The sequence below is a fragment of the Sprattus sprattus genome, assembly GCF_963457725.1.
Source record: "Sprattus sprattus genome assembly, chromosome: 4".
In the NCBI taxonomy this organism is placed as follows: Eukaryota; Metazoa; Chordata; class Actinopteri; order Clupeiformes; family Clupeidae; genus Sprattus; species Sprattus sprattus.
This window is the reverse complement of record NC_137923.1, coordinates 7,750,272-7,778,225: the sequence shown is the minus strand read 5'-3', so window position 1 is coordinate 7,778,225 and position 27,954 is coordinate 7,750,272. Positions and strand designations below refer to the sequence as shown.

The following is a 27,954-nucleotide window of genomic DNA, read 5'->3' as shown; positions in this document are numbered from 1 at the left end:
GATTCTGCTTGAAGTCTCATTTGAAGTCTTTAGCTTTTTTCCCCCATTGTAGGCCTTAATTAAAAGATGACTCAATGTATATGAATAATACAAAAAGTAACTTTAAAACATTTGAGCTTTTCTTCCTTACTAATATCATGGCCATATCAAATTGCTAGCTAAATTGAAAGCCACCTGCTTACGGGTGCTTTAAAACGTTTATTTATCTTTTTTTTTGTGAAGTGAAAGACCTCTGCTTGAACTCAGTGTCTCATGGTATGAATAGTGCAGAGTTAATGGTACACCAAGTTACACCTAATGTTTAGACACATCTGAAGCTGGAACCCCATAGAAGTTAGTTTGTTTGTTAATATCAAAGTGCTCAGAGACCTGAATCTCTTCAGCTCGCAATGTAGGCCCCTTTCCAAGCCAGCATTCATCTTCAGAACAGTACACACCGTGCTGTAGTGGACAAGGCTAGTTTCACATGCGCATAATTATGGTCTAAGAGCACAAGTAATAACATTATATTGGTCAAAGAGATTTCTTCGTCTTCTCTAGTCAGGGCGGCCATGTGGAAGCATGCATGTTTTAACACGGATGCTAGACATGCAACAGCTGCATAAACAGTTACTGAAGTGGTGCCAACGCTTTACATCCGGGCCACCTCCTCAAATAGCACTCTTGGGCCTGAAGGATGTATATTTTAAGGATCCTTCCCGCCAGGCTGGGTGGAGGTGGAGGTGGAGGTGTAATCTTATGCATTACATCCTTATTGTATACCTCATAATATGAAGGATTTCATTTTGGTAGGACACAGTTATTTACAGTAACAGCTATTCTATGTTCGCCATCTTGAAGACAGACAGTGAACATTTTATTTGACAATTGAAACAATAGGTTACGTTTTCTGTTTTACACCTTAAGTTGCTCTATGGAGAGAAGTTTTCTTTTTACTGTGTGTAAGTGTGAAATATAAACTCTTCCTTTCTGTCCCTGAGATCTTATGACTGCATACAAAAATTCCTTGATCTCACGAGGAACATGAGAAACATGTTAGCAGGATCATGTGGACCTCCCTTAGGCAGGCATTAGCCACAATGCAACACACCTGGCCTAAACAGTAGCAGGGAAGACTGCTGACATACATAATTGACACCATGGGACGGAGAATGTAATAACAATAATTGGAAGACAGAAGCATGTATAAATTGCATTGTGAAACCCCCTCGAGTCATCACTTTTTCCTAGTCTTGATAGAAAACAGCCAAAACTAGTTTGGTCATATGTCTGTTGCCTTTCACTGAAATAATGAGGCTACAGTATGTGTGACTTGAGTTGAGTTTGTAATAAGAAGGGGCCTTGCCCCACAGAGCTTTGGATTTGTTGCCTGACCCTTGTGGTGCTTGTAACTTTCCCTGGTGCCATGGCTTTGCATAGTTAATAACAACTCTGTCATGAGATGGCCGAGACAAATTAATGAACTTAACACTGCTGATGTCTGCTCAGGGGCTGTTAGCAGACATCTATAATGCAGGCATGAAAACGGGTCAGGGGTGAAAAAGGTGAGGAGGATATTACCCCTCTGGGGGGGGGGGGGGGGGGGGGGGGGGGGGCGGGGGCGTGCCCCCCCTGTAAGTAAAATTTAAATATTCCATATTTTAAAGCGTCAATCTGATGCAGTTTGAGATGCTTTTTTTCCATCCTGGGGAGAGCTGGAGAAACGTAGCTTTCGCCATGAGTCAAAAATTATTTTGGCCTCCTTACTTAGTATTATGCAAGCCATTTCATGCCAGCCTGTCACTGGGTCTATCATTTACAGTACATGAGGCACAATGTGGTAAGGGCACCACAAATGGCTTAATGCATAGCCCCCACGAGAGATGCCGTAACTTAACTTGTCTACTCTTCCATCATGATTGACAGCCAATACAATGTTATGTAAATCAGATTTCAATGCATTTTATTGGCAAGGCCCTTCGCGTTAATATTTCGCATCATCCAGTTATTCAACATAATAAATCAGCGGCGAAAAAAACAATACAATCATATATTCTTTAGAAGTACTAAATGATGCAAAATGTTTCATTTCATTTATGGAATTCTTGTCAAGAAAATATGATTCTATTGTTTTTTTCGCCGCTGATATATTATGTTGAATAACTGGATATATATATTTAAATATATGTTAAGCTCCTATTCAAGTGGCACTTGCTCTTGACTGCTTTGCCCCATAGCTTGGCGACTTGGCCTTTTTGAGAAGAGCATCACTGAAGCATTCCATGTGACAAGAGTCCCCTTTGCAGCCATGCTCACCTTTCTTGTCACCAAAGTGCTTATCATGTCAGTGCTCAGGGTTACTCTGTATTGGGTCTTGTTTATGGTAACGAGACTGAAAATGGTCATCTGACGTCATGATTTGTTTTATACCTGCAAGGCTTGTAGATTGACTGGCTGCAATAGTAGGAATTATTTGCTACGTTAACAGTCTGTACCTTTGCAATGGTCACTTTGCCCCAACAGAGCGATTCAAAGTTAGAACAGGGAGTCTCCGTGGCGTTCGATGTAGCTAAATGATCTAAATGATCTTACTCCATCAGTTATTCATACCGTAGCCGTCTCGTAACCAGGCTAATCACATCATATGCTTGCTAACTTTTTCATACTTGGGAAGGTTATACCCCTTGAAATGAATCATCCCGTTAAGTTACCGAACACATGTTTTAACGTTTTATATGCTAACATTACGTTCACACAAAAAAAAATGCGTCCAGCAGGGATTCCAAAATTGTCCGGGATTTTGCCTCGTCGGATATTATTGTTTCTCTGGGTCTTTCACAAATGAGTTATTACGTCTTAACACGTTTTGGAAAGGGTATCACTTACGTTCAACCTTCTTGCGCGAGCTCTGCCATTGGTCAAACTTTCCCAGTGTTGACAGATATAATTCATTATACTCCAAATACGATCATTTTGAGCCTTTGATATGATACGCCATTTACAATCTGGCAACACTGAGCACCTTGCCGCCGCCAGCAATAGTTGCATGCTTACAAATGTAGCCTACATGTCATCTGAATATGAAAAATATGTCCAACCCCCCCCCCCCCCCCCCCAAAAAAAACAAAACTCATCGAATCTACACGATTCACGTAGGTCACCTATTTTGTTTTCAAAACGGCGAATTTCGCTGAAAGGTGAGTGATTCTCATGCCTGATAATGAAAACAAAACGATCTAGTATAATGCACCAGTATAGGTGAAGTTACGACATCAATTCACCAGTCGCAATTCATGTTTTGGGTTCTGTTGATGGAGCATATGAAGTACTACTGTACGGAGCATCTTCACAAGAACCCAAAACAATGGGACCAAGGTACTGAGTTTCAGCCCGGGTGACGTGTAAATCATGTCACACACATTCTCAATAATTATCTGTTTACTACTCTTACTGGAGGCAGTTTTTTCAGCCTCTTCTTTTCCTTTCCCCCCCTCTGACCGCAAGAGGATCATTCCTCACTCAAAACAGGCTAAAATTACACTGCAGGTATCTGCATGTCCCAGTAATGCATCCCACTGTCTTTCCCTGTCGATGTTCCAGACACACACTTGCAGTCTCTATAATAAGGAAAACCCTCTCCCTCCGGCATTCATTCATTTCCTGAACGCAAGGCAAGTCAACATCTCTGATGTGAGACAAAGGAGAGGAGGAGGATGCAGGCCTCAAGGCCTCCCATGGAGTGAGAGTACACTTCCTACGCGACTGCAGAAAGGGTCAGGGGATGCTCTCCATCCACTCCATCAATCAATCTTTCCCACAAGTCACTTTCTGGAAATTCCTAACGACTCCGCTTTGGTCATCCCAGGACTTGCGTAAAAGGAGGAAGGGTAGTGGGAACACTGACAGATTATTGAGACATACGCTTTGCCAAGTGCTGTTTTTGCAACAAGAGCTCAAGACACTATGGAATGTTGGGGGAAAAAAAAGATTGAATCAGCTAGCCCAGGTATGCGCCAGCTAGAACAAGCTCATCAGCCAGAGCCAACTGATTGAAAGGCTTATTTTTAACAGAAGATAATAGCAATCAAGAGTCTTCTTGAAATCAATCATCTGAGTGTGAAATGACAGTGGAGAGCCCGTGATAACGAGTTCTGGGACCATATTCACAAAGCAATTTATCTCACCACAAACAGTACTCCTATTTTCAACTTTCTTTTCTCCCCCTCAAAGCTGCTGAGAACAAGTTTTACTGAGGGAGAGTGAGAAGTCCAAAGCTAAGAGAAGGACTCCATAGCTATGGCTGACGTCAAGTCTCATGCACAAGATTGCTTGCAATGACCTTATGATTGGTTGATGAGTGATAGGTCTATAACCAGTGAGTAGGCATGCTTCATAGCCTTCCGCACAGAATGATAAATAAATAATGGGATGGAATGCTATTACCATTACTTGTATTACTATTTCTTTTACTATAAAGAGGTATTTACGAGACGTTTTTAAAATGCATCTGTTTTGACACGTTTGTGTAGACAGGAGCTAATTGTTTACATTTAACATAATATTTAAATTTTATTTCGGCAGTAAGTGGGTTGTTTTGGTTGGTTGGTGACTTAATGCATTCCTTACAAGCTCTTTAATTATTCTCATATAATGGAGACAGAAGGTTTTAAGTACTTCTGTATCTGCATTCAAAAACTTTGTAAATGTGGAATGACAGTAACTGCCAATTTCCAGGAAGTCAATAATATTAGAAGTCCCAAAGTAAGGAGTAGGAGAGAAAAAGAAGTATTTCTACAACCTTTTTCTGCACATTCTACAGGCTGGTTTAAGCATTTGCTATAAAGTACGGGTAACCAAACAGCAAATTGCTGACTGGCAACATGTTTAAAAACAATATAGAGATACTGCCCATACTACGGAGATCCCAGGGGATAACTGTCTCTTTGGTTCTTATCTTTCTTGGATGCTTTCAGAGAGACAACTTTTTTTATTCTAATAGACAAATCAAAACCATAACCCCTCAGCCCAAAGCTGTCTTTTTATTGCTGTTGAACTTGTTGACTTTGAAGCGGAGAAGATTCAGATCTAAGGAGCTTTTGAATTGTGTTTTGTTTAGTCTAAACCTGCATAAGCTCGGCAGAAGCAGCTAGGAGATGGTATTTATTTTTTGAAGGATAAAACACTAAGCTGCAAGAGTTTGTACATATAAGGTACATGTAGAACATCTATTCAGTACACTTGTGAAACCCAAGTGTGTGGACCCATTAAATGCCTTTGTGATACTATATGAATTTAATATACAAATCATTTTGAAATAAATATGAAGTGACTGGAAAATGTTAAGATCACTTTCAATCTTTGTTCACTGATGAAAACCCAATTTGTGATGCTGCACTCGGAAAGGGCTTGTGGCTGACACCAAGACGGCTCAGCACCCTTTGATCAGTATTTACAGCACTAACAAGAGCTATATACAACCACCCACGCACACATCCAATCATTTCAATTCGTTTTTTCAGAAGACTACTTCATGTACCAGATAGCAATAACGATGACAAGGTTGGAGTTAAGTGGGCATACTTGAAGCTTACATAAGAATGCGAAGAACGCTCATTAGTACGAAGCTGTGTGTTGCTGTCTGGCTAAGTGTGGAACAGTGCGCACATGAACCCCCACTAGACAACTCAGCACATTTAACCCACAAGAGGTGGTTGGTCAGCCCAAGTTAGATACAGCTCCTAAATTAAAAAATGGAAACAGACAGCCTATGGACAGCTGCTTTGCCTAAAACAGGTCTTGCGTGGGCAGTGAGGGAAATGTATGCACAGACTATCCCATGATTCATAATGGCTAAAGGGCACATAGATAATAATACAGTGCCTACCACCTTGAGTCTCAGAGTAATACTACCAGACTGCAACATGCATAGAGTAGTAATTACAGTCATTGGGGCCAAGCTAAGAACAGTTCCTTTTGAATGTGTAGATAGAATATGGTTGATTACTTCACTTTTAGTGACTTCCTGCACTGCTAGAAGCACAACAGAATGGGAGTGACAGGACTTCATCCAGATGTCAGTTCTTTACAGAGACGAACAATGCCTGCTGTCTCTAGCTCCTCCCGAAATATGATACATAGGCACACTGACAACTTTCAGCTGAGAAAAACGGGGTTACACTTGGATGACATCAGTAAATTGTTGAAGCTATAACTGTATCTTTACATGAGGTGGGGTCACATGCTTTGTAATTTCTAATTGCAGATATCCCTGAGGTAAGAGTTAAGAATTAAAAGGGCACAACTACTAAAGCAGAAAATGGAGCAGTCATAAACGGTCACATTTCTTCTAAACGGTCACATTTCTTCTGGTGTTTTGTGTACTTTTAAAGCATCAGTCATTTGACGTTTCCTACACAGCTTGTAAGGTCAGGTCCAAGAGGAAGTGGAGTTGGCAGGTTTCCATCGGCATAACAGCAGTTTACTTTTGACTATCAGTTTGAATTTCCGCCCCGAAAGAGCGGAGTGTGCTGAGGAGGGCTGGATAATGCATGCTGCAGGAATCTCATAAACCCTACACAAATCCTGCCATGCAATTAAGGCTTCTGTTCAGCACCCACAGGAAGTTTTCTTCCATCATAAAGGTAATAATGATAAGTGTTGTAAGACATACATTTTGAGAGAAAAAAAAAAAAAATTCCATTAGTAGATCTCAAATAAATCCATAGGCTACACAAAGACCCCACTCACAGAATATTAGCAGTGGTCTACCTCTTTCATAATAGCCTCTAGTTTTTTAGGGCTTAAGATAAACAAAGAGAGAAATTGAGTAAATAGGACTGTAAATACCCTAATCACAGCTCTAGGGCTAGGGAGACACGGGGAGTGTTAAGAGGGGTCATGAGTTAGTGGCGAGCCATTAAACATGGAAAATTGGGGGCACCGTGCATGGAGGAGCCTCAGCCTGTTCAGACACGTATCAGGCGAGCAGGGCGCTGGCTAATGAAATCTCATGGGTCACACCGGGGTCAGCTTCATTCCTTCCAGAGGTGGGCCTATTTGGCCAAACTCACAGGCAGTTAAAACCACAAGAAGGGCAAAGAAACTCGTGAGTGCACACAGTAGCTTCTCCTGCAGTTAAAGCTTTGGTTTTTACAGCTCACTAGGTTCAGGAAGTATAGGCATCTCCACAGCTACGCCCCCAAATGACCCCCAGACTGAGCGTGCTCCATTTTCCCGTCCCTGCACTAGAATATGGGGAGTGGGAGAGTTCTGTGAGCAGCAACCTGGTGACAAAGAGTTTGAGAGGGGCCTTGGCCCAGTGACTAGGAGAGTCTCAAGGCTCCCAGCCCTCAAAGCCCACCCCCGCCCTCCTCAACCTGCTGCTGGCCTTTCAATTAGCCTCCAACAGCAAGAATGTTAAGTTTCGACTTCAAAGTAAACACTGATGAATGGACAGCAAACATAGGCTGTGTTTAAGCTTTTTTACTAAGACTGTTGTGTGCAAACCTAGAGGGTGCAGCATCTCACACCGGGCACGACCTTACAGCTCTGCATGCAAGGGGTCCAGAACAAGCCATCAATGACAGGGAGAGTAGAGAAAAAAAGATGGCTGATTTGAAGTGAAAGGTAAAGAGAGGGGACAGAGACAGGAGAAATGGGTTGGGGGGGGGGGTCTATAGTTGAACTAGTAGGAATGACCAAACAAAAAGACTAATCCAGTGACTGGATAACCCCTCCCCCATGTAAAGAAAAAAGACAAAGGGGTTTTGTGAGGTTGTAGAACTTGGAGAGGGTGGGCAGGAGATTTGAGTGAGGGGGGTTGTGGGGAAGCGGTGGGCCATGCCTCAGATCTAAAGATAGGACCCTGACGTTGTCACACAGAGGCCACAGGCTTCTTTCATGCAACGGGTTTCTATTCAAAAGACAAGGAGCCGCCACTGAAGACATTCCAGCAAAAAAGAAAACGCTCTCATAAGGTCCTGGCAAAGTGTGTGTGTGTGTGTGTGTGCTTTTAAATCTTTGAGACTCCCGTTGTTGAAGCCCAAGCTTCCACCTTGGATGAGGAGATAGGCAAATCCATCCCAGATCTACATTCACAAAGAAACCCTTATACCCAATGATCCCGCTAAACTGATAAAGCCACATTTTTTGAGATTTTACCATCCTGAAAATCAAACAGCCGCAGACCTGCAGCAATGATATTAATACTGCTGGGGAATATCCTGCACCGGATTAAAAGTCAGTACACCTTTCATTATTGAGATTGAAATTTTCAATTTTTTTAATACTGCGTTTGTCCACCTTTACGATCCTCAGCATGAGACCAGTGTTGCACAAATGTCAATGTTTTGCCATTCCTCAGAGACAATGTTTTACTCTGCTGCTCTCTGCTAAATAAGTTGCGTTGCTCTACCGCTCTCTTTAAAATACCCCAAAGGTGTTTTATTGTATTCAAGTCAGGCAACATACTAAGCCAGGTCATAGCCTTGGCTACATCCTCGGTTTTGCTTAAGCTTTTTACATGGTCAGACCTGAACAAACATATTAAATAACAGGTTATTAACAATAGATGACAGTGTAGGATATAACCATATCAGCCAGAACGTTAATGCTAACTCATTATAAAACACCTAGCAAGCTAAATAGCGTATACTCATTATTATTAAGTTACTGGCTAGCTAGTTGTTGACAGAATTGACAACGTTTGTCTGTGGGGACGAATTATAACGTTGCCATACTTACTTCATTCAACGAAACATATTCTCACTAACTACGGTTTTGTTTTTCTTCTTCCCTTCCCATTGCCTGTGCTTTTGTTTAAAATAGTATGACAAATAGTTGCACTGTGGCCTTCTAGCAAGCTAATATTATGGATACCCCATAGGTGCTTTCTAGACTTGCCATTGTTATATCCTGCACAAAATCATACATTTCAAGGGGGTTCTCACGGAATTGGTAATCAACGTTTCAGCTGCCCTCAGGGGCTCCCTTCTAGCTCGGGCCGGTCACAGCGCCACTGGCTGGGTGTGCCAGCTTTAAGTGGGCACACCCGTGGCTACACTAATGCTATAAAAGGTCACCTCCACTGACACCTTTTGCATTTGTGCTTCACGTTCAGGACTATACATTTCACTGTGGTACTCCTGGCCAAGTTTAAGCCAAACATGTGAGCCGAACAGGTCTTCGGCACAAAACGGCAAGTTAAACTTTGCTAAAGCGCATAAACTGCAACTACTGTAAGGTGATACAAATTTGAATAATTTGACTTTTAATTGATATTGTACAGGGGTGTAATCACTTCTGCTGTATACTGTATGTCAGAAAACATATCTTCTTGTTAGATCAAAGACTAAACAGGATTCCACTAAAAAACAACAGGAAGAAGTCTTCCTGAAAAACGCCACTTCTTATCAATGATGTCATCCAAAATGGTGTCCCTGAGAAAACAAATCAGTCAAAAAAATATATGTTTGCTTCTGTTCTTCAACTAGGCCCGGCCTCTATCTGCTGTATCAAACCAGGTGATTACAAATGTATCACAAATACTGTACGTGGTTTTTTGCCTACATGTGGCATATAGCTTTTTCAACTAAACTACAGTCTGTCTGTTTGCAAACTGAGAAAAGCAAGTGTTACCAGTTTCCCTTTCCAGCAGAAAAGCATTATCCGTTTGTTCCAGAACATGGAGATGAACACTCAACTGAGCTGTAAGATGTTACCACCGTTATTGGCATAGGAACACTGCGATTAAGGCTGGGGAAAAACATTCTCCACGGCTTGATCAGACTCCAAAATGTGATCACATTTAGGGTTTCCAACATTGAGATTAGAGCTGGGCATTCATAGCCTGGCTCTGCCACATATAGCTCACAGCTCAGTTTTCTTTTCGTGATTAGGGTCTGAAAAGTCTTCACAAGAAGGATCAGAGGGCCTCCTGAGTAAGCGACCAGTGGGCTGGATAAGTGCGATGATGAAGTTGGAATATACCGTTTCTAAATGTAGTTCCACCAATGGCTAGACAGAGCTAGACAAAGAGACACAAACTGTAGTAGCAATGCTACCAAACATCAAAGAACTGAAGCTGGAGCGAGAAGAATGTGTAAATGTATTTATCATAGGTAAAGACCATGTTTAAGGTTTGGGAAAAGGCTAATATATCAGTTTGCACTGTTAGTGAAATAGAAGCGTGTCAATCCCACACTGGTAAATGCCAATGGGTTGAACGCTGGTCCAGTAGTTTCAAAATTAAGTCTACATCTTGGTTATACCAGGCTAGGGCATTCATTTTTGGTATAAATTTCCCTCTGGCATGCCTTTTTAAATAAAACAAAGAACTGTGATGCAGTGTTTTTACTGATTGAGTGGCCTAAATATTGCTAGTAACAAGAACTACAAGAGTGATTCATACTGCATCGAGCAGGGTAAAAACACTGTGATACGATATGCTACCAACTATTTGACTCCAATGCCCTGGATTTCAACAACATACAAATAAATAAATACATAAAAAAAAATTCTCACGATTTATGTTACTTAATTTGCCTTTTAGAGCGCATCTAGGTGTGTGGCTAGGAGTCTACCTGCATGCTCTGATCGCTGATGACGTTCTATGATCACCTACACAGAAGGAGAAGGAATGTCACAACAAAGTGAAGAATTTGCTTTGTTGTTGCACAGGAAGAGATCATGTTTGGCCAGAGCAGACAAAGGATGCGACTGTTGGGAATCTAATTACAGCCAAAGTCCGATTCCTTCTCTGAGCCGGAAAAACCAAGTGACCTTTTACAAAATTCAATAAATACAACAGGACTTCTATAAAACACTGGTAGCCTTAGATAAACTTTGCTGTGGGATAACTGGGCTTACTTGGAATATTGCCAGTTAACCTGGGCCAGATCCCAGTTTTAAAGTGGACTTCCTTCCTCATGATCTACACATTTTCCCTACAGTACATTTCAAAATAAAACTGATCCCAGAGAATATCGTTTATGCCGTTTCCTTTGGCTGCACTAAATAACATACAAGACATACAAATAAAAAAATATGAGTTTGCTGTAACCTAATCTCTTTAACTAATCTCTTTTTTATTCCAAAGATGACAACTTCTACGTGCAGTTTCAGTGGCTTCTTCCTTAGGAGGTTTCTGCTCCACACACGATGGATAAGCTACCAGAATAAGCTATAGCTAACAGCAGTCGATCAATAAACATGTATTGGGTGACTGATACATTAAAAACTGGTGAGATGGTGTGAACGCTGAAGATAGATAACTGATACTTTTCTTTATTTGTGTTGCCCGTCTTTCAAAACATGCACACTAGCCAAAACAAATACATGGAGGAAGGGATCTTTTAAAGTCAACACAAATATCTTCATTATGCCATAAAATGCATAACAATGAGACAATTGCCCTATGCACAGATGGAATCGTGATTGAAGGATACATTTTGAGATTTGTATGAGATTTAAACCAGAGAGAAAAGAGTTCTCAGCTACAGATAGGCTACTGAATAACATCCATCAGTGCCTCTTTCACCAATAACAATTATTTCTGGATGTTTGTTTCTCTGTGGACTTCAAGTCAAAAGGTTACACTGGGCCAAGAATGGATACGATTTGTTATTTCTACCACTTCATTTCATAATAACAAAGGAAATCATCATGTGGAGAGTTTGTTTACACAGGCTGAAACTCCACTGGTATCTAATAAAAAAAAGAACTGACCTGATGTTCCATGTTGCCCAAGATCTGAAGGGGAAAAAGGCCCCCCATTGCCATTTTAAGGCGAGACACGGCAGGCAAAAACATCGTTTTTTCAGCAGTGGTCAATTTTGAGATTTTGAGCTAGTTCACTCCCTAAACATGTAATCTTTCATACTAGCATAAAGAAAATATCCTAATTATACATTAATGTGTATATTTATTCACATTTTGTCTGGTCGCGGCGTCAGCATTCTCATAGGTTTCCAGGAAAGTTAGCAGTCTAACGTAACGTGCAGTATGTCGGCTTTCTGATGCTAGACATGTTTGGTACCGTTGGAAAGCGCTATAGCTCTCACACATCGTTATCTAATCCAAATAAGGACATTTCCTTTCCAGCAGTAACCAATGATGTTAGCAAAAACGGGGGTTTAAACATAAGGACGCAATTTCATTGGTTTGCGGTGGTTTCTGATAACGTGATTCGCTCAGACGCATCACGTGGTATGGCTTGACACTTCCTGAATCTTTAAATGCGATTTTCTCAAAATGAGTTTTTTGTCATTCTCCGGTAGATACTTCTCAGCCTATGTAGCACCTATGTACACCAAACTTTCCAGTTATACACTTAGCAGTCTTCTGAAGATATTTACAGAAGGATTTGTTAATTAATCATTCCTGGCCTGATTTATGTGACATTTTGATCAAAAAAAGGTGGCGAAAATCGGTTTTTTAAGGCTGTAGACAGTATATTTTGATTTTCTAGGTAATGAAAGCAGATATCCTGAAATCCCTCTGTAAATTTGTTTGCATCTTGTATGTTAACAAAATGAAAATAAAAAAAATCACCTGGCTTTATCGTATGTCCAGATATATCTACCGGAAATATATGCAAATTTGAGCATATTTAATTAGATAAGGCCTAATTTGCATAATCAAACATAGTAATTACAGAAACTTGTAATACATTTTTTGTTCATACATGTGTGAGTAATCAACTGAGGAAGTTTCATGGTGATATCTATTATTTAAAAAAAATACCCTATTCACCTGTAGTGTCTCGCCTTAAGAACATGAGCTTTCCTCAGAGCAGCATGCCTGTCCAGTCACTTATACACAGCACAGTTAGAAAGACCCCTACACCTACGGCCCACTGGAAAGGTGCAGACAGTGACTTGGGACGTCTGCCTTTATAAATGTGCTACGCAGTACTCTAATAATGTTAAAGGTGCAACAGAGAGCATATTGTTTAGACACGCATATTGTTTAAACACAAGGCAAGGGTTTACACATTTGTGAAATAACTTGTGAAAAAGACCTTTTCAGAGTAACTTGACACCGTCATAATTAAAGGTTTGGAACCCTTTGCCTTCTTTTCACAACATGTTTTAATGTGTTACCTTTATGTGCAATTTCAAGGGGATTTCGCGGTGCAGTTCAACATATAACTCTGTTCACAATGAAACAAAAACAGTCATGTTTAGAAAAATAACTCTTGCAGGGGTTTCAATGAATACCCAAGAGTATAGTTCTTTGCTAGTAAATTCCTCATCAAAACACAGATGAGACTAATAGCTCAGACCCCTCTTGGGACCAGTAAGAGGGAGCAATCCAACTTAGCCTAATGCAGATGCTGTCCCACTGTGAGGTCATCAGATTTGTGACGCTGGTGTCATGCAAAAATGTGTTTATGTGTGGGAACAGCTGTATTTGGACAGAGGCTGCAAGAGAGGGGGGATAGACAGTGTCCTTTTCACACTTCTAAACATTGCTGCTCTTCTGTGAAGCTTTTGAAGAGTTTGTTGAAAAACAGAAAAAACACCCTCTTGACATTAGATATGCTTTAAGAAAATCCCTTCAAAAGAGATGTGAGTAAATTACACTGTATACAAAGCATCTGCTGGGGAGTTTAATGTAGCATACAAACTACAAAGGACACAACTTGACCCAGCTACAAGAACGGCACATGGCCTTGGACCCAGTCTCACTCACAAGAAGAAATGTACTTCCAGCTTCTGTTCATTTTACCACATGTGTGTTGTAGAATCAGGGTTCTAAGGTCCAGGTAACTAGAACTGTTACATTGACAATTAAATATCAATATCTGTTACACAAAAAAAGAAAAAAGGCAGACGATCAAGGTCTGGTGTGCAATCTGGTCATCTACAGGAGTTGAGTACTGTAGTAAAATGGAAATGAAGACATCTACTTGCACTTTACTGGTATTTTCCCATAGCCCAAATAATATGCCCCGTGGGCAAAGAGGTTTGAATGCTCAATCACAAACACTTTGCCATTAGGAGGGCTGAACACAAACAAGATAAGAGTAACTAATTGAAGGTAGTCTGAGAGGAAAATGCCCCTGAGTGTTTCAAGAGAAAGAGTCTCAAAAAAGAGATAACTGAAGGTTTTCCTCCAAGTCTTCAAAGTGAACTGATGCTGCCCAGATGCAAACAAAGATTCTGTACAGAAAGACTCATCCAGCCACTGACACCCTAACAGATATTACAGCCCAACATCTCTGAAAAAAACAAGTCCATGGCTCACATGGACTTTTAAGGAATCCCAACTCTTTTCTGGAGGACAGACAGATCATCCAGATGCAGGAATCGGAGTAAATCAAGTTTAATACGTTTTTTTAATTTTTTTTTTATGGAATCTCATCATTTGGGGACAGGCCAAATAACCACTGGAGGGCTCGTTCCCTTTCTCAAATGAGCACATAACGTCCTTTTACTCCACCACATGAAATAGCACTGCAGCTTCCCTCTGCTACAACACCGCAACTCTGTGGCTTTTTACCCCAGTAAGTGGTCACACTGGCAAGGATCAGCAGCTCACAATGGCTTTATCACAGGGACATAAGACAGAGAGCGAGAGAAAGAGAGCGAAACCCTGCAATGTGTCCTTTCTGGGTGGTCTGCCGGCCATATGCTTAACCTGAGCCACACAATTACCACAGCCACAAATTGTTTAAGACACTTCCTCATTCATCAGTAGGTGTAAATGTAAGACTGAAATCATGCTCCAAACCCAAACACAAGAGAGAGCACAGAACACCCCCCCCCCCCCTTCCCCAATTACGTAAAAAGGTTCATTGCACCCCTCAGAGCACAACATAAATATAGGAGTCCTTAAAACACAAGCTTCCCACACTGAGATCATACCACCTTAAACATAACAATAGGTTATAACCAGATGACTCGTTCTTGTCCATCCCCCTCTTGCTCCAACTGGTATAATTTGGAGCAGCTGGTCCCTCTTCAGAAATGACATGGTCTTTGATGGGAGTTTGGGAAAAAAGGCCTGAGAGGGACCAGAGAGACCCTTGGGCCCACCAAACATTCTCCTCCTCACTTTCCCACACTACAAGCTCCCCTTCCCATCTCTTCCCAGAACAGGAAGAGGAGGAACAGGCAGACAGACGAGAGAAGAGACAGAGAAGAGATAGGAAGAGCGACACAGATAGAGGGAGGAATGAAAGACAATTGGAAGCAGAGCAGGAGGAAACAAAGAGCAAAAGGAGAGTGAGAGACATACACACAGAGTGCTTGCGCTTGTGTGAGATGCACACAGACAGACAGACAGCACTTCCCATGTTGGGGCCAAATGTGTCTTTAGTTCTGTTGAGTAGGTCAGGGTCACTGTTTGGTCAGTTTGTTCAACATTCTCGTAGGCAACTCACTGCTCCAGAGAGGGTTCCCAGGCAAGCAGACCACATTTCCCTGGCAGATGTATTGTCTTAAGACACCCCTGAGGACAGTGATTTTGGAGGATATCATACACTGCTTTGAATAGCCCAAGAAAACACACGCCAGAAGACATCCCAGCTTTAAGCGATTAAAGCACAGATGTACATAGCTCTCTTCCCATTTAAAGACGAGGGAAAACAAGGCCTGCTTCTGTATTAAGAGGGCATGTGGAGAGCATATGACACACAGCTGCGTCTCCTCGGCAGAGAAACTTGTGGATTTCTGAGCTGCTAGAACAAATGACATGTAAGGGCACTAACACTCAATATCAAGAACCATTAAGTGGAAACTTTTGTACATTTGAACCAGTACGCTATAACTTTTCATTACTTCAACAAAATAACCCTGACTGAATGAAAACAATAACAGTGGCTTATTAAAAGGCAATTATTTGCTTTCAGCTTAGAAAACAAATGAGGGTCAACCTCCAAGAATATTTTACATACATCTTGAGTAATGTACAGGCAATACAGCAGCTGAAGAAGGGAGTGTCACAGTATCACAACGATTTATAGATGTTGCTCACTGCTAATGTTAGGCGGATACCATAAAAAGTGCCTAACTATTGTTTTCAAAGAATCTCTCTCAATGTTTTCAATGGTGCCATGCTTCAACCACTAGCCAAACAGTGCAACATTTGTCCACTTTGCAACTACAGTATAGCCAGTGAGCAAACTCTCAAACCTCAACAGCCTAGTGACTTACACACATCATGAAATGTACATACATAACACTGGAACAATCTATACGACTGTTTGAATCCTGTAACCAGCCAAATTCTATGTTATATCAGTGAGTTTTCTCTTATCTCTTGCATACTCACTACAGCATAGTGCAATGAATCTGAGTTTATCAGCTGCCATAGCATTGTGATCTGACTGATGGAACTCAAGAGTCTTATAGTGGCCATACTATCCACCGGCTTAACTTTTTCCTTAAGTCATAAGAGAGGAACCATCACAGACTTTACAAAGCCTATGTGCTTAGTAATAGCAACACCTCAGAACAAAGACTAAAACTGTGTACAGAAATGTCTCCCAGTGTTAGACTCCAGCAGAACGTATTTATTAATGACACAAATTCCAAACACCTTTGGTTAAACTCATTTCACTCCTTCATTCTGATTTCACTTTTAAACTCGTTTCACTCTCAAGTTGTATAGGGGTAATATTTTTGTATTCATGACACTAGCTATCCAGTGTAACCAATCCTCTAGGCGAAAGACTATAAATCACATATAGGGGAACCTATAAAACATTATGGGCAGATTAGTTCCATATCTGATCCCAAAAACATTTATAAATACTGAAATGTAAATCTATCCTGTTAGGCTATCCTCACTCCTTCCTGCTTGCTATACCAACAGACATCTACTCCATCTTTCATGAAGGACTCTGTTGGTGTCAAGCCAGGACATGTCGGCTTCCTGCTTAAAACCAGCCCAGGGAGAGAGAAGAGAGATACAAATCCATCAAAGGCTTGACGCATGAAAATAAAGATTAAAGTTTAAGCAGTCTTTTGGCTTTGGATTCCCTTTGACCAAGTGACCAAAACCATCACATGTTTAAACCTTCTGAGACACACTCCTAATTAACGAGTATCATGCACACTGACATCATTTCCTATATATAAGGAAACTGTACCAGAGGGTGTCCACTTTTAGCTGATGACAATCAAATGCCACTGAGCCATGTCACACAAAGAGAAACATGGTTGTGTAGGACGAAAGCACAATACATCTATGAGACACTGGCCATATTAACGTAAAGGGGCAACATGGACCTTCTCCACCATTGTTGCCTCCAACAGCTGCTTTCAGCTGATTGGTCGCTCTGATGCTCTCCTTTCTCAAACCAGAAGTCCAGCGTATCGTTTTGCTTAGGGAGGCAGAAATTCAATGATTCGTGTAATGCAAACAATTTCATCAGTGAACTCATGCCTGCAGAGTGAGAATGAGAAACCAGCAGAGGGGTCATACCATGCAGAGAGCCCTGGGCCTGCCATAAAGCATTCACTGTTCAGGAATTTGAACTTAACGTTTCCCAAGGGAGGGCTTGATTAATTCTTGATCTATGTCACATCAACACCAACAAATACAATTTAAAGTGAATTTAGAAAAGACCAATGTCAGCTTTTGTGTGAAATGGCCTAATTGAATTTTGAATTTCAAAACACAATAAGAGCACAGAAAGTGTACAATGCCAACAATAATTTCTCTGAGATTCAACATTTACAAAACTGCAAACAGGTTCAAACAAAGTGCAGTGTAGAAAAAGTCTTTCTGAAGGGGGAAACTTATCATCACTCTTTTTTGCAAAAATATTGATGGTGGTAAGAAAATGTCCCCCACTACTTCTTTTACTCATGATGTCATATTATCAGGTTCCTCTTTTGGACGTTCCATATGTCTTTATGCTCATGTAAAGGATCCATCTTCACCCTGCTTTCACACCACTTGCCTTTACTCCAGATGACTATATTTTTACTTTATCGGTCACTATTGGCTTTGAAATACCCCCTCACTCATAACCAATTGCTTGACACAAGAAACATACACAAATCCAGTTAGTGGGGTTCCACCAAAATTACTTAGTATTTGGACTTCCACATTAGGGATGGAAATAAAACTTTCAGTGCTTTATCAATGATGATTACGAAGACTTGTTCGAATATAACAACAACAACAACAAAAATCAGGTATTCCCCATTGATGTTTTAACCCAGTAGCCTACTGCAGACAATTTGGCCTGTTTGAGACTTGGAAGGTATGTATGGAAGGTAACTTTCAAGTAAGGGTTACAATTTAAAACGAAGGATTTGAGTGGATTTGTCACTGATAAATAATGTGCACTTACATACCTACCGCGTGTCTAAAAACTTGTAAGACTAAAGCCATGTTAAATGAATCAACCCTGATGGGGGCTGCTGTTAGCTCAGACAATTTTAAAGATCCAGAACTAAGTCAAGCTAATAATTTCAATATCTAAGTCAATTTAAGTGTGGCATTAATATGACTGGCTAAGGTAGTTCATATGACTTCAGCCTTTGGTGATAGGTCCCTAGTGAAGCCACAACAGATCGCCTAGCTAGGTATGTTGCCAGCATTATGATTACCTTTAACAGTGAGGAATCTGACGCCATCTTGAGATTCAAGACAGCGCAAAAAGCAGAAGTTTAATAGGATTCCAGATGAACTTTATGATAAGTTGTCTGGAGAGAGAGATCGATCAGTGCAATTGCATCGGCTCCTTGCGAAAAGCACACGTTGTCGAAAGAGAGCGAGTTAAGAAGTTTGTAACCGGAGGGCATATAGTCTTACCCTAGTAAAATAACGACAGCACTATCCTAGCATTCCAACCTGCCTCCAAACCAGTTTCAAAAGACCATGCCAGGTTAAATTTAAGCATGCAACACAAACTGGCAAAACTTTTCATAGTTCTACCAGTAACAGCTGTAATAATACGCTAGGCTAGGCCTTTATGTCAGCTGAAACCACGTCCCGTTTGCCAGACGTGTTTACTGGATAGGTAGGCTATGGGTCAGACTATATCACTTCGAAATGCGTCTAGGTGTCATCATATATGACTGTTGGCCGATTAACAGACTTCTGGTCCACACCACTTACATGACACAGTCGTGTCCAAGAGTGAATCTCAGCTGCTGTTCTCTACGGGCAAAGTTAACTTAGCTAGCTAGTATATAAAAACTCTATGGAGTAAATTCAAGCAACAGTCTGTCTGACAAATGTCTGTCAGCATGACGCGAATTACTTTATAAAGCTATCATTGTGAAATATCATTAGCCTCTGGGCAAAGCGTACTTTAGAGCCTATTCAAGTCGTAAACAAGATTACAGTCCACAAGTGTCTAAACTCATATGGAAGCATCGGGGTAGGCTATGCTTGCATGGAAAACGGCATGTATTCCCAATATGTGTTCTTACCTAAATGAAGCGTCAGATTGATGGAGTTGGGATACTGGATGCCTGCTAACATCGTTTGACTTTGCCACCAGGTGGTATCCATTTGGTTGTTGTAATCAGTGAGGTACACAGCGCTGTGATGTTGCCTAGGGTCCCTGGCATCGCAGATATGGCACGACTTCGTGACCCCAGTCACTCCGGTCTGTACGCAGTATTCTTCGGGAGGGGAGCCGCAAGTGTTGGTAGCTACCACGGTTACATTGAAAGCGGCGTTGACGAACTCGGGCATGCACCGTTGAGGCCGAGCGGATTCGTCCGAACATTCATCCATTGCACAATGGCTGCATGCAGCCCAAAAAGTCAATAAGATCACAACGCGTAAAAAACGCATGGTTTAGTCCGTATGTTATCTAGAAGTTGAAACGTTCTCTAACTAATGAAGTTCCCTCTATCCCTTGCAACTTCTGGGATCTGCGGTAACTCCAGCTACCGTGTTTGCGGAAAAATAAATAAAATCATGCGGAAAAGTGTGTAACTCGATTCTCACGTACAAGAGCGGTTCCTCAGCCTTGATTGCTCCCCTCTCATGCGCACTCTCCTCTCCTTCTCTATTGCAAACTTCCACGGTCTCAACACTTATGTCACCCCCGCATTGGAAAAACTTTTGAAGGAAAAGAACTATCTGACTACACCCTGGCAGCTAGTGCGCAAGTCAAAGAACTTAAAAAAATCCCCTACGTCTACTTCCGCCTGAAGGATGCTTTGATGATCAGCCGACCCGCTGTAAAAGGCAAGTCCCAATGGCTGCGGTTTCAGGGGCTAACATGGGTGGGAGTGGCGAAAGGGAGAAGGGCGTTTCGACAAACTTTTCAATGGCCAGTTCCTCTGTCAACTTTCATGACCCAGGCAGTAGGCGTAAACAACCTGGCACAACCAAACCCTCCACATTCTCTCAATTATTTTTAATTATGTAAATTCGTTGACGTTGCACAACAATTACAAAGATCTAAACTTGGCTACATCTTTTTACCTGTACAATTCTTTCATTTGGAATTGTCTCAGAAACATATGTTTTGTCAATTTCGCTTCAGATAGGGCAGCAAATCTTCAATATTTTGATACATGGTTACATTTAAACATCCCAGATCAAACCTTATTATTTTCACAATATGCATTTTTCATCATGAAATTGCCCTCTAAATCTCTATCCACTTATTACTACAATTTAAGAAAACTGGTGCTGTGGCCTGCTCTGGTTGCCCAGTAAGGTCAAAGAGCAAGGTTAAATATATTCAGTGGGGCAAGGGTGTCTCTTAAAACTCTAACCCAAAATAGCAGTTTGGATGGTAACTGTTTATGGCACGCAGGTCTTGAGTTACATCACAGCCCTTATAGAATCCAGTCTGTTGGCCTGACAACCATTTTAAGATTAAGTGGATTTTAGTTTACAATGCATTGTAGCTGTAAGTAATGTAGCCTCCCTGCTGAGATGTGACTTTTACAGTATTTTTGTTTGTTCCATCACATAGTCTGCCAAACAACTGTGTAAAAAAAATGCAACATATATTGACTACATGTCTTAATGTGTTTTTTTACAGCATAGGGTAGACCTCACTAAAACTACACACATAGCCATGCCAAACACTAAATTGCCCACCTCTATGGAAACATTTTCCAAACCTTTTTGTGTGTTAACCCAACAGCTAGGTTGGTGGATGTAGACTAGAGTGAACCTAGATGTCAGCTTTGAGTCGCATACAATCTCTCAGATACACATGCTCTCTTAAATAACTGTGTTTACACCATGCATTGTCATTGAATATTAAATTGTATATTTCACATTATGTACAAATATATTAATTAAATATATTAAAATGATAACTGATATTTATAAAGATCAAATACTAAAAGTTTCACTGAGTATGATAAGCTCAATTAAGTTTTGCACCTGTAGTAGGGTATGTTATAGACAAGTAAATGTTAGTGTTCTTTCTCCTTTTAACCTACTAAAAGCCAACAGAAACTACCACAGCTTTTGAGTCTGACACCCTCCTTTCCTTATCTCGTCATCTGTCAGATTTGGTTTCTCTGCTGTTGTACCTTGAGCTAATCCATTATTACCAAGTTACCCATCAATCTTTACCTTTCAGCAGTGCCAGAATTTGGGTCCAGCAGAGTTAGATTTATTCTTCAGTGTCAAAAAGTGCACACACTGTCAACACTTTCTGTCAGAGTCATTCCAGTCCCAACCTCAGACATTAGGCTATCTTGGTACTTCAAGCTCAGACTTGTTTTAAACGTGCATTGTCTTGTATGCTTCAGGACTCAGAGCACATTCATCAGCAATTGTTCTGTAAGGGGACTTTAGTTACTTAGGATGTTGGTGGTATGCCTTCAGCAATCACCAGAATTTACCCTGGGGTTGGGGGGTGGGATGTCAGACTTCGGTCTCTACAGAGATATATTCATTGTTTGTATCCTCCTTGTTTGATGTAGCCTATAATCAGATTAAGTCACTCTGAGATTTTAGATTACCCAAAACAAAAAAGTCAATCAACACATTCCAATTAGGTTAAGAATACTGTAATTACCACTCAAGGTTGGTTCAATTCCAAATAATTATTTCTCAATAGAATAAATTTGCAAGGGAGATTTTGTTTATATATTACACAAACTAGTAATACAGATATAACTGAACATGAGAATGTGGCCTTTATGAACATATTAGGCCCTATATATTTTTTAATTAATTTAAACTAATAGAAGACCTTTGTGTGTCAAAGCACTGGTGAGGAGAGTAGCTAATCTTTGAGCCCCCCCTAATGTCCAAATTAGGAAGACTAGTTACATGTAAAAGTTGTTATTTTCTTCTTTCTACGATTTTACAATTTAGGCCAGTTATTGTAACCCTCAACCCTTCACAGGCACAATTTCCCGCGCATTTGTAGTTTTGGAAGCTGTGGCTCGCGAGGAGATGGTTGGTTACAAACAAGGTAGGCCAACTGCAGTCCAACCGTCTAGTTAATGAGAGACGAGCCTTACTACACCTGGGAGAACAAATTAGCTGATAATGGCGACGTGTGCCGACTCTGATGTTCCTGTAACTTTAGATGATAGAGTCTTTGTTGAAAGCCCCGAGGAAAATGACGGTGTGACGAACGAAGATTATTGTGAAACCCCGCAGTCATTCGAGGTAAATCCGAAAACGCCACCCAACAGTCCTATACGTGAGATGGCTTGCAGTGGTGTTAGCGCAAACGTCACAACTCCTAAAGGTGCTAGGAGTAAAATGCCAATGGCTAGGAAACTCCTGACTCCAAACCCTGATGGCGAAGATCCAGATGATATAATCGAAGAGGCAGAGATGTTACCCCAGATATATATTTCTCAAAAGTCATACTCCTATGAGGAAAGAGTGGAACTTCACTGTGATAAGATTATTGGATCATGTTCGGTAAGTCTTAGAAAAGCTAACGCTAACTCATTTTTAGTTAGCCAACATTACCTAAGTTAGCAAACCAGCTAAGGTTAATATAAGCTTACGTAAATGTAAATAATGTCAACCAGGATAAAACTAATAACTATTCCATTAGGTCAATGTTTCATGTAAAGTTATATTTTAAAATATTGTTTGTCATTGCTTTAGGCTGAAGATGCAGATGAAGCCATCAGCTATTACATTACAGACAAACTTGTTGACGCTCCATTCTGGACAGCAGTGTGGAAAACGGCTCCTGAAGTTTTGCTCATAACGCCGAACGGTGACATTGGAGACCTGCCATTCGTTGGCGTTCTTGTCCAGGTCAAGAAGTACATCTCACTAGTTTAATTAGCCTTAATGTTAGCAGGCCCATTTAACATGACCATAATTAAGAGTGAAGCTGTAATTTATGATTAACAAACCATGTTTTGTGTCTTTACTATAAAACTCCGTTGTGAACCAGATATCTGTTAGCAACTGACTACCATGACCTTTCAGTTGTTACTTTAAAGTAAACAGTTATTATAATTGTAGGTGAACTGCACCGGATGTGATGGAAAAACCCTGCCTCTTCGAGTTTCAGTGTCTATTGCTGAACCATATTCTTCTAATATTGCCAACCTGCCCAGAGAACTTGTGGAAGAAATATTGAGGGAACAGGATTATACTGTGCCAATCCTAGATGTCTATCCAATTGAGGACTTGGGCCCTGATGAAGATAATATTGCAGAGGCTCTGGAGCATGCAAGGTATTATGTGTGAAATGATTTGATAATGCTGTCATGGCTTATGATGTATATGACTAAGATATATTGTTTCCTAGGGTTCTGACAAAATAATTGAAGTTACTGCATCTTTGTTGTGCATTCAAATTACTTTTTATTAATCAAATAAAACTGACTTTGTTAGCATAAGTGTTTGTAAGTGAGTGCTGTCAATCTGCACAGGTTTTTCTACGATTTTCTGTGGAGAGACTGGGATGATGAAGAGGACTGTGATGAGTATTCTGGAGTCATTGAGAAACGCATACAACTGTGAGTTGTCAAATATGCTGAAAATCATAATGTTATGGGACAGTGATTCATACAAAGGAGTTGGATGCTTGCCAACATTTATTTTTGTGCATCTAAAGCCAAGGACATTGTGTACATTTATTGATGATACCCTTAAACTGAAACATCCTTTTTAGAAACAGGACCTCACAGCATAATCAGAAATACAAAAACGAAATTTAATTCTCATTTGATTTAATCCGTTGCTCAGCTATACATACAGTTATGATGGAGACATTGAATTCATTGTTATCATATTTTTAACCTGAATGTTTATCCTGTTTTACTGAGGCATACAACCTGTTTTACTGATAGTCATACATACTTGTCTTCTTTTAAGGACATGTTTGAGAGCACTTCTGTAGTGATACGAAAAAGACTTATCAACATCCTGGGAAGAACGCCTGTGTCTGCTCATGAAACATGTTTTTTTATACTCATAAAGGGTGGCTGTGCCCAGCTCATCTTTGGAGTTTGTTTATAATATTTGGTTGTGACACTCTCCCTCTTTTGCAGATAGATAAAGTGCTGGTATAATTCTGATTGCTGGTCTCTGTCTCATTAATATTAATGTCTTTATATTAATGGAACAAGTTATCATTTGAATACATCTGCAGACACTATGACATCCAGGATGGAACAATTCCAGGGCCAATTAGCGAGCGCTACCGACGGACTCTGGAAGAGTACCGCAACAAGAGGATGGAGCTCACCAAGTTCCAGTCCAGGATCAGAGGGGACGCCTCACCCGGGGAGGCTGTGGAGTGCTGGAAGAAATACTACGAGATGTCTATGCTCTGTGGCCTTGTGAAGTTCTGGGAAGATCTGAGACTCAGGAAAGAACCGTTCGAAAATTGACTACCACCAAGGTGTGTGTATTGACCGTGATGGTGTGTTGTAACTTGTTAAATTGGTCTGTTCTTTTACAGAAGCCATGGGCCATTTTACCCTAGAATCTACAAGCGTAGGAAAGGACAGAGACTGTCTGGAAAGGTGGTCACTCACATAGTGGCACAGATGATGACAACAGATATGGTGAGTTAGATTACACATGACAACCTGAAAACCAGTGTACTAAATAATGTAGTTTACCCGTAGATATTTCCAAATTATGTTGGGAGCCATAGATTGTCATTAGTAAGCTAATCAAGCCTAAGAATGAAAAACGTCCTCTTATGGCAGTTTTTCTGTGTTCTTCTTCACATTTAGTCACTGCTTGTACTGGTGATGTATCTCTCCCTTGTGATCTGTTATAAATGTATGATGCCTCTGCAGATAAAGAGCTTCTCGGAGGACACACTGATTCAGCAGCATGAGACCCTGCCTGCGGCTCTGGATGCCTGCTACTCTGGAGACATGGTGGTAATCTTCCCTGGAGACTACAAAGCTGCTGCCCTGGCGTCTCTCACTGATGACATCACCATCAAAGGTAGTAACTCATGTCAGAGTGTAAGGGGGGGGCAATTTGTACTCCCTCAATTTGACGAAAATGGAGGGTAGAGAGGATATGATTCTTGCCACAGCATAAAATTAATTACACTTGCTTTGTCCATGTCCAAGTTTTTTGTACAAAGGTGAAATGTGCCTTAATTCATAGAATTCTGTTGTAAGGACTTACATTTGGTTAAGATGTGAAGAACTGTATGCATCTTCAAGATCCAACTCTTAGGTGAAAAGTGTTGTTTCTAAAATTTAGTTTGGATGCCCTGTCTGACACAACAGCGCCTCCTTGAGCCAGTTTACAGCATTACTCTATGGAGAAATACATTTACAGTGAAATCCAGGTTTCCTCTTGTCTGGGCGGCCAATTTGATTTTGCCTTCAGAGTCGGTCTGGCAATCTGGCTATACCAGTTTACTTCAGCATTGTAAGGATCCTTGGAGCCAATCACAAACTGGCTATTGGCTACCTGGCGCGCCATTGGCGGATTTAAACTAACCACGACTACGTAACAAAAGCGACGGCAAGGTAATTCTATATGTGGCACCGAAGCACAGCAAAACTTCGATACCGCTCTCGCGGCTGTCTTGGATAATTTCAAAGGCAGGTTTTCTTTCAAAACAGAACAGAAACTTGCCCTGGAACAATTCATACAGAAAAAATGTGTTTGCTTTATTACCGATCGTTGTATAGTATCGTTGGTCTGATTGGTTAAAGGAGTGTCCAATTACTTGACTGAAGTGGACCGCCATTGAGGAGTTCGCCAGACCAACTGAGCAAATGAAATGCAGTGAAGGGGCGGGGAATTCCCAGACAAGGTTTCCTCAGGAGCAGCTGCAGACATATTTAAATCTTGGAATAAATAAAGAATTTGCAGTAGGTGACCAAGAGTACTGCATGTATGTATTATTCAGATGCGTGACTGAGAAGGCAGTGTGGGTATCTGAAGTCCTAAACATTTTTTGTACCATGTATTTCACTTAGAATTATTGGGTTTCTGTTATCCTCAGGATCTGGACTGCGAGGCAAGGTGGTTATCTTCTCTCACCCGTCCCACGATAACTTTGTGGCCTCCAAAGCGGCACACGTGACGCTGCAGAACCTGACCCTGGTGCAGCGCGGCACCTGCGACGGCATCGTGGTGGTGGAATCAGGCCGCATGACGCTGGAGAATTGTGTGCTCAGGTGTGAGGGCACAGGTGTGTGTGTGCTGACCGGTGCGTCACTCATCATGTCCAGCTGTGAGGTCACCGGTGCACAGGTACAACACTGACACACTGTTTAAAATCAGCATGGGGGGTGGGACTGTGAAAGGGCATGTCAGTTCTCACCATCCACTCACCTGTCGCAGAGCTCAACCATGTAAATACTCCCTAGATTATAGCTATACATCATGTGTCAGTGGATACAGTCATTTAATTAATTGTGTGGATATAGCTGCATAGTTTAGTAATAGATCATCTGAAAGTCTTGTTTTGTGGTGGAATGTTCATCAGGGAGCAGGAGTAGAACTCTACCCTGGAAGTTCTGCAGAGTTGAATGGTAATGAGATCCATCACTGCAGCAACCAGTCTACCAAAGACATCAAGAGTGCCCTGGGAGGCATCAACATGAAGGTACAAATGGTCACTGAGCAGAATCTGGCAAACTGTCCTTTGGTTTTCTCCCAGTCATATGAAACACTTTCACCTTGGATTGACTTTGTTGCCAATGGGGCTTGAGCCAATCAGGACAAGGAGGAGTTCCTACCTGCCTGTAAATCACTGTTAGCTCCAGTTGTCCTGTCCAGTTTGCATCCATTTGTCCTTGCCTTAGGTATTGTGGGTGAGAATGTATCTGGAGTTGAACTTATCTTTTTATCAGAATCACTGACTAGACTTTAAATAAAGCTACATGCAGCCTAGAATTTGTTTTAGCTTGTAAACAACATTGCTTATTTGTTCATTCTTATTTGGTGATGCCAGATTTAATCAGTGCTCAGTTAACCCCTAAATGAGCTGTGGCTGAAGTAAAATTTCATGACCTAGGAATGCTTGGCTGACAAATAATGCTATAAATCTGATAATAAAATGTGTTATTATTGCACGCTAAATGGTAATGAAGGCACTAAATTCCATTATTTATTGCCAGGTCCTTCCTCAGCCCCAGCTCAAACTGTCCAACAATCACATCCATGACAACCAGGGTTATGGGGTGACCATCCTGGTACCGGACAGGAGCCCCTGCAGCGTGACTCAGGATGAGCTGGAGAGCACTGCTGCTGGGGACCAGAGTGAGACAGACCAGCTGTCCAAGGCCATCCAGAAACTCAGTCTGGAGATCAACACCAACAAGATTGAGTCAAACAGCTTGGGAGAGGTGGGCCTGCTGCACAAGATGTGGACAAATGCTTAAGTCGGCAACTTGGCCCTGAAATGTTAAGGATATGTTAAACAATTGAAGAGTTCCCTGGTAAAAGATATGAATAGCTGTAAGGATAAGTTTGATCAAACTACATTTCTTTGTTTTAAGAAGGTTTTAATACCTTGTTTCATTGTCTAGAAGTAGTAAATGTTTTATATTTCAATGTACAGTCCTACAAATTGACAAATCCAACACTTTTAAAAGTACATTTTTCAAACATTAATTA

The 27,954-nt window shown here is 41.0% G+C and overlaps 2 protein-coding genes across 2 annotated transcripts in view; one reads left to right on the top strand and one right to left on the bottom strand.

Moving 5' to 3' along the window:
* Positions 1-20,096, bottom strand: part of lamc1 (laminin, gamma 1) — a 56,091-nt gene extending 35,995 nt beyond the window's left edge. Inside the window, exon 1 of the mRNA XM_080837674.1 lies at positions 19,374-20,096. Coding sequence (XP_080693800.1) covers positions 19,374-19,743 — 370 coding nt within the window. The 5' untranslated portion in view covers positions 19,744-20,096. The remainder of the gene's footprint in view (positions 1-19,373) is intronic.
* A 2,326-nt stretch (positions 20,097-22,422) lies between these two features.
* Positions 22,423-27,719, top strand: LOC308364533 (testicular spindle-associated protein SHCBP1L-like; the record flags this gene model as incomplete). The annotated part of the gene is made up of 10 exons (XM_080837677.1): positions 22,423-22,806; positions 22,999-23,154; positions 23,368-23,582; positions 23,781-23,867; positions 24,503-24,730; positions 24,815-24,920; positions 25,161-25,314; positions 26,336-26,586; positions 26,822-26,941; positions 27,456-27,719. The coding sequence occupies 10 exons, from the start codon at positions 22,423-22,425 to the stop codon at positions 27,717-27,719; spliced, it is 1,965 nt and encodes a 654-aa protein (XP_080693803.1).
* Between the last annotated feature and the right edge of the window lie 235 nt (positions 27,720-27,954).